The sequence below is a fragment of the Pseudochaenichthys georgianus genome, unplaced genomic scaffold, assembly GCF_902827115.2.
Source record: "Pseudochaenichthys georgianus unplaced genomic scaffold, fPseGeo1.2 scaffold_882_arrow_ctg1, whole genome shotgun sequence".
NCBI classification, from domain to species: Eukaryota; Metazoa; Chordata; class Actinopteri; order Perciformes; family Channichthyidae; genus Pseudochaenichthys; species Pseudochaenichthys georgianus.
The window spans coordinates 626-8,440 of NW_027263419.1; the positions used below are offsets into that span (position 1 = coordinate 626).

General features: G+C 42.7%; 1 protein-coding gene across 2 annotated transcripts; it reads right to left on the bottom strand.

Moving 5' to 3' along the window:
- Positions 1-4,929: 4,929 nt before the first annotated feature.
- On the bottom strand, positions 4,930-7,547 carry LOC117444676 (golgin subfamily A member 6-like protein 24). 2 transcript variants are annotated; one of them, XM_071202768.1, is made up of 2 exons: positions 5,549-7,547; positions 4,930-5,473 (listed from the first exon to the last, which is right to left on the bottom strand). In XM_071202768.1, exons 1-2 carry the CDS (start codon positions 7,073-7,075, stop codon positions 5,342-5,344), a joined length of 1,659 nt encoding a protein of 552 aa, XP_071058869.1. In that variant the 5' UTR covers positions 7,076-7,547; the 3' UTR covers positions 4,930-5,341. The 2 variants fall into 2 exon arrangements, with proteins under 2 accessions (XP_071058869.1, XP_033935993.1); XM_034080102.1 differs by having other exon boundaries at positions 4,930-7,547.
- Between the last annotated feature and the right edge of the window lie 268 nt (positions 7,548-7,815).

The following is a 7,815-nucleotide window of genomic DNA, read 5'->3' on the forward strand; positions in this document are numbered from 1 at the left end:
GTGCTCATAGTGAAAATGTAATTTTGGTTGTGTTTAGACAGTGGAAGCGTGGAGAGACATCCATGAGCCTTGATCCCTGCCGAGTCGATGCACGACTGTTGTTTGGTGTCTGTGCCACAGCAACTATTTAGGAGCAATGCGCTTTGCATTTATTAACTCACACATCAGTTTAACATTTCTTTGTCACGTTTGTAAATAAAAGTTGTATTAATGTTTTCTTCCCATAAGTTGCCTAACCCCCTTTGTCATACCAAAGAGTTGATGGACCCTTATTTCATGCTGAGGACCAAACCCACTGCCATGACAACAGGAGGTTTTACTTTATTTGCATGCTGTTTAAGTGTATATCTGTTGTCTGTCTGTCCTGCAATACAGTAAGATAAATATTGAAAGATTACATTTTCAGGCATATATTTCATGTTCCAATTTCTCCAAATTTATAACTTAATTTAGTGGCATTGACCACAAAACAGATGTATTGCAGGTTTTGCTTTTTGTTAAAGTTTAGGCAACAACAAAAAGCAAAAAACCACTGGTATGGACTCTCATTTGAGACGGGGTTCGACTCCCTGTGGTGGTTTGATCTATTGTTGTGGTGTAGACAGTTAATTAAAGATCCATAAAGATATAACTGCACAGTCCAATAATCCCTAATTGTTGACATGATGTGTTGAAGTCCTCTAGGATCAACAAACGACATATCGCTACCTGGTTGATGCAGGAAAAATGGTACCGACAGAACTGGCGCACATGCCTAAGATTTCCTGGTCAGAAACAAAGGAACGCAAAGTCAGGTAAACAATTTAGAGACATGACAAACGGCTCATCTCGGAGGACTGAGGGGGGGGACCAGCAACCCTCCCCGACAGGCGCACGGACGCGAGGGCCCGCTCATCACTGCGCGCACAAGTGCGACCGCAGTTTTAATTATTATTATACTGCTACGGAATCCTTGTTTTCAGGCCTTTAGGATGCTGAAAAAGTTGTATAATTTTGCACGGACGCCAGGACCGGTGAAAAATTTGATATTCTGGAGTCAATGAGTTCAAATTGTCCAACCTGCTCGCTAGCGCCACCTATTTCAATTCCATTTCGGAAAAATTCACAAAGTCGCACCGTAACTCCGAATGACCTGAAATTTTGCAAACATATCCGGGTGGACCTGCTCTACAAATAATTCAATTGGAACCCTTAGCTCCGCCTACTTTTTTTTTTTTTAAATTAGCATAATTTTTAAAACCCTTAAATATTCACTTAAATTTCAATTTTCAGTTTATCAACACCAAACTTCGTATACAGTATCGCCTGAGGGTCATACACATTACCCTAGGAAATGAGCATGTTCAAACAATAAATATTTCCGCCATGAATTAAAACGTACTTGCAAAAAGGCGGGGCTTAAAAATAAATGCTCATAATTCATCAACAATGTATCCAAACATCACAGATTTTGGTGGCAACGTTGAGTCTGTCTTGGGGAATAGGCACACCAAAGTATTTTTATTTTGGACTATAGGGGGCGCCAAAAACACCACCAATTTATAACTCAAGAGGGGATGGACTAATCTTTTTTTTTTTTTGTACACATACTCTCGGGGCAACTACGAACTTAGATTCAAAGTTTCAGAACAAATTCAGAATGTGGGCGTGGCCTATACATTATTTTTAAATTGCGATAGCATAAAATGAGCTTCGGACGCAAAACTTGGGACACACGTCAGAGCCCAGGACCTTTTCGAAAATGTAAAAAAAAAACGTACATTTTCAAAAAAACTGCTCACTAGCGCCCCCTATTGTGTGGTAGTCACATATAGTTTCTCAAAACTTCACGAATTTTGGCACAGACATTTCTCATGGAATTGCGGATATATTTGTAAATACATTCCATTAGCCCCGCCCCCCAAAAAGTCGGCCATTTTGAAATATGTGCGTTTTTCAGCCATTTTACGCACGTTCTTGCGAACTCCTCCTAGGGGAATGATCGGAAAAATTCCAATGCAGGACAGGTTTAGCCCCTATCCCATACGATACTTAATTGAGGAGCACATTTTTGAAAAATTACTCGTGGAGGTCGTAAGCTAACAGCGAATACACCATTTTTGACGATTTACATGTCGCAAATTACTCCAAACCACTCGGATATAGTTATTCCGATATTTACGAAACGCTGTATACATATTGCTATTATGATTGCACACATATTTCAAATTGCCTTCCATTAGCCCCGCCCCCCAGAAAGTCGGCCATTTTGAAAAATGTGCGTTTTTCAGCCATTTTACGCACGTTCTTGCAAACTCCTCCTAGGGGAATGATCGGAAAAATTCCAATGCAGGACAGGTTCAGCCCCTATCCAATATGATACTTAATTGAGGAGCACATTTTTGAAAAATTACTCGTGGAGGTCGTAAGCTAACAGCGAATACACCATTTTTTGACGATTTACATGTAGCTAATTCATCCAAACTACTACATTTCCATTTTTGGAAACCTTTACAAAGTGGCACCGTAACTCCGAATGACCTGACATTTTGCCCACTTATTCGGGTGGACCTATTCTACATATTATGTCCAGGAACCCCAAAGCCCCAACTTATTTATTTTTTTTAAATTACCATAATGTTAAAAACAGTGAAATATTACCTTAAATTTCCATGTTTTCTTTTTCAACGCCAAACTTAGTATACAGCATCAGTGGAGGGTCAGACACATTACTGTAGAAAATGAGCATGTTCAGTCGATAAATATGCCCGTCATTAATCTAAATGCTCATCACTGCTGTCACTTCAGCCTTACATACTTTTACTTATAATTAAAAAATTACATCTGTGTGCCATGTAGTACTTGTCATTTTGCATAATACTGTATATACTTATTACATTGCTGTTAACATTGTCTTTTTTTAAATACTGTCTACACTTAATCTACAACTTCTCTCATATCATTGAATCTACATTATGGTTGTTTATATTTATCTGTTATCTTGGACTTCTTTGCGTCTTAGGTTTACATTTAAATGTTTGCTGTGACGGACTGCGGAGCTGAGCAAAACACACTAACAGTTAGACCAAACACACTTAGCTATTCCATCTACCTCTGGAGCTAGCTAAACTAGTTATAAATATGTTTATTCTTCACTGTCGGCATATAGGGTTAGGGTTAACCCTAACCCTAACCCTAACACAGTTGGCGCACATGCCTAAGATTTCCTGGTCAGAAATAAAGGAACGCAAAGTCAGGTAAACAATTTAGAGACATGACAAACGGCTCATCTCGGAGGACTGAGGGGGGGGACCAGCAACCCTCCCCGACAGGCGCACGGACGCGAGGGCCCGCTCATCACTGCGCGCACAAGTGCGACCGCAGTTTTAATTTATATTATTTTACTGTATATAACACAATAATATCTCTCTAAGACAAAGACACACCAAACCAAGGATACTCAACAATCAACATGCTTTATTATGCCTAGAATTATCTCTTGACAAATCTCAAATGCACAAGAATAACTTAAACATCAACCTGTAACAAAATAATAGCTCTCTTTTCAAGTCTTACTGGCAGGAACATAGAACCATGACACCTCTATCAGCTGACGCCAACAGGCAGGAACATAGAACCATAACACCTCTATCAGCTGAAGCCAACAGGCAGGAACATAGAACCATAACACCTCTATCAGCTGACGCCAACAGGCAGGAACATAGAACCATAACACCTCTATCAGCTGACGCCAACAGGCAGGAACATAGAACCATAACACCTCTATCAGCTGACGCCAACAGGCAGGAACATAGAACCATGACACCTCTATCAGCTGACGCCAACAGGCAGGAACATAGAACCATAACACCTCTATCAGCTGACGCCAACAGGCAGGAACATAGAACCATAACACCTCTATCAGCTGACGCCAACAGGCAGGAACATAGAACCATAACACCTCTATCAGCTGACGCCAACAGGCAGGAACATAGAACCATAACACCTCTATCAGCTGACGCCAACAGGCAGGAACATAGAACCATAACACCTCTATCAGCTGACGCCAACAGGCAGGAACATAGAACCATAACACCTCTATCAGCTGACGCCAACAGGCAGGAACATAGAACCATAACACCTCTATCAGCTGACGCCAACAGGCAGGAACATAGAACCATAACACCTCTATCAGCTGACGCCAACAGGCAGGAACATAGAACCATAACACCTCTATCAGCTGACGCCAACAGGCAGGAACATAGAACCATAACACCTCTATCAGCTGACGCCAACAGGCAGGAACATAGAATCATAACACCTCTATCAGCTGACGCCAACAGGCAGGAACATAGAACCATAACACCTCTATCAGCTGACGCCAACAGGCAGGAACATAGAACCATAACACCTCTATCAGCTGACGCCAACAGGCAGGAACATAGAACCATGACACCTCTATCAGCTGACGCCAACAGGCAGGAACATAGAACCATAACACCTCTATCAGCTGACGCCAACAGGCAGGAACATAGAACCATAACACCTCTATCAGCTGACGCCAACAGGCAGGAGCAGGGAGACAGAACACAGAGCACAGCAGCAAGGCTACAGGTGCGTGTGCTCAGTCAGGACAGTTTGAACTGATACACTGGGTCAAAGTTATGGGCCTTGGGAAATATTTCCCCAACAATAATCATAAGCGTGCGACAAACAATTCATGGACTAATTGCCTGAATTGGATTGGCAGCCCTTGATTCAACACAGTGCGTTACCTCTTCAGTTAGCAGTCCTTTCACTTAGTCACCAACACATCATACAACAATGTGTTCATGTTTAAGTGGGGTGGAGACATTTAACACAAACCTTTCTAATTTTAATTACATTTATTTAATTTGTATTCAATGAAAAAACATATCTGAATTTAATGCCTGACTTTTTGAGCCTTGGCATTTAAATTCTACAAAAACAAAAGAGCACTTCAAAAGTAAATGTAGACAAATGTAATGCGGGAAAACCTGAACACCAGGGAAAGCCCCAACTGATAGATGATTGAGAGGGTGTAGAAGAAAAGGGTGAAGGAGGAAGGGTGAAGGAGGAAGGGTGAAGGAGGAAGGGTGAAGGAGGGAGGGTGGATAGAGGGAGGGGAAATAGATGGAGGGGCTTGAGGTATTTCTTTAAGCGTTTTTTCTTTGATATCACTCGATATAAAGCGGGGAAACCCGGCACTCCGGGAGAAAACCCTATATAGAAATACGATAGAGAGGGTGAGGAGGAAGGGTAGATGGAGGTGGGGTGAGGAAGATGAAGGAGAAGAGAGATGAAGAGTGGGAAGAAAGGCAGCTACTGTCGTCCTAAACAACTAGCAGTGGCTTCTATTATACTCCTCTCTTTTCTTCTCTTTTTTCTTATCCTTTCTGCTTTTCTTCCCCACACGTAGCTTTCCTTCCACGGGGGTCTGCTTTGGGTCAGAGGCTTCTTCTGGCTCCTTCACCTGTTCCTCTTTCAGCAGCACCTCCTCTTGTGCCTCGGTCTTCTTTGGGTCAGAGACTTCTTCTGGCTCCTTCACCTCTTCCTCCACCTTCTTCTCTTTGGTGTAGCAGCTCTGGTCTTTCAGCACTGCCGCCCAGCTCCGTTTGTTCTCCTCTCCGCTTTCCAGTTTCTGCAGACCGACCTGTCCTGCCTCGGTCTTCGGTAAGTCGGGGAACTCTTCCACTTCTTTCCTCTCATCCGTCGCCTCTGAGGTTTCACAGCTCTGGACTATATTGGCCAGGCTGTCCATCTCATTTACGATAATCCCCATCGCTTTCAACGCCTTTTCTCTTCTCCTCTCATGTTTTTTCTTGTTTCTGTTTTTCTCTTTCTGCAGCATTTCCTCTCCGGCCTCGGTCTGCTTTAAGTCGGAGACTTCTTCCAGTTCCTCCACCTTCTTCTCTCTGGTTTTGGAGCTCTTGTATTTATTGGCCACCACTGCTGCCCAGCTAAGTTTTGTCTCCTCTCCGCTTTCCATTTCCTGGAGGCCTGCCTCTCCGGCCTCGGTCTGCTTTAAGTCGGGGGACTCTTCTGGTTCTTTCTCCTCTTCCTCCACCTCTAGAGTCTCAACCACTTCCTGTGTGGACTGTTCATCCTCCACCTCTGGAGTCTCAACCACTTCCTGTGTGGACTGTTCTTCATCCTCCACCTCTGGAGTCTCAACCACTTCCTGTGTGGACTCATCCTCAGTGAACTTCTCCTCCTGATCTTCTTTCATCAAGGTGTCTTCCTCTGCCTGGCTGTGAAGTGTCTCAGCTAGGTCCTCAATGGATTTATCTTCTGGATTCTTAATTTGATCCTCCATCTTTCGGACTTCTGTCACCATCACTGTCTCCCCGTTGTGTTGTTGCTCCGCCGGGCCCTGAGGTAATTTCTCCTCCAGGTTGTTTTCGACCTTGACTTCCTCCTCCAGGATGTCTTGCTTCACAGCCAGGAGCTTTGTGGACATTTCCTCCAGATGTGACTTCTTGTCCTCAATCTTCTGGAATTTCTCCTTGATCAGTTTGCTTAGAGAAGCCCACCCCTCTCTTTTCTCTGCCGTGTCTTTTCTAATCCTCTCTGCCAGGGACTTGTTATCTTTCTCAACGCTTTCAAAGTTTGTCGCCTTTTTCTCTTCCAGGCGCTTTGAAGATTCCTCCTTCAGTGCATTGTATTTCTCTTGCCAGTTTGTGGACACTGAGGCACTGTGAGAGAGAGACTCCTTCTCCTGTTTCAGAACCATGATTTCAGAGTCTTTCTGGTGGATCACTTCCTGCCAGCTATTCTCAGCTCGCACAAATCCGGCATTGTTTTGCACCAGCAACTGGTGTGATTGTGTCAGACCCTTGATTACAGCTTCCCTCTGCTCGATCCTGGTGATCACCATATTCTGGTGATAAGACCAACTCACCTCCCAGTGCTTGTTCTTCACTGCCAGGTCCTTTGCGTACTTGTCCAGAAGTTCATATTTGAACTCCCAGTGTTTGATAACCTCTTCAAGTTTAGCTCTGCTGAAGATATGTTTGGCCTCTGGCCTCTGAGCGGCTTCCTGCTCACACACTACTGGGCTAATTATTCCAGCCATGGCACAGTTAGTTTTGACTTGAATTGTGCGTAGTTAGAATAATTGAAGTGTGTCTGTACGAAACCGTGTTTCTTTGTAGAAAACGGTAACCGTCTTTAGTAGATTTTTTCTCTGTAAAAGACTGTATTGCTCGTACGTTGAATGTAGTTTTCTGTAGAAGTTAGTGTATCTATTGAATCCAAATGACCTGCAATTAACACGACCTGTTCCTAGGGAGTACCAGAGTATTAATGTGAATCACCCTTGCATGTTTTGAATGTTCCGAATTCCAATCCAACATCAAGGCAGATGATGTCATAATTTCTGATGATGACGTCATGACATCATTAGCAGATGATGTCATGAGGTGTTTGTGCTTGGATGTTCTTTATCATGGCCTTCAAAATGGATTCTCAATTGAAGTGTAAAAGAACAATACTCAACACCATGTTCACTTCAAGCATTGAAATATATTGTTATTATGTTAATTAACCCAAGGTAAAATGTGAAATAAATTGATTAATTTTGTACTTGCTTTGTCTATTTTCGACTGATTTCTCAAGCGTTAGGAATCACCTATGGGTGCAGTTGTTTAGATGTGCTTTTAAACTAATTGGAATTACAATTTGTTAATTATGTACCATTTATATTTGAAGAAGGAAATGTAAATCAACAAAGAAGTCATGTTCTAGGAATCTCTGTTACGATACATTATTCAACACCAAACTCTGCGTACATCCTGCACTAAACTGTTTTATTGT

Excerpts from the sequence above, each read along its gene's own strand:
- LOC117444676 (XM_034080102.1), bottom strand. The coding sequence starts at position 7,075 with ATGGCTGGAATAATTAGCCCAGTAGTGTGTGAGCAGGAAGCCGCTCAG.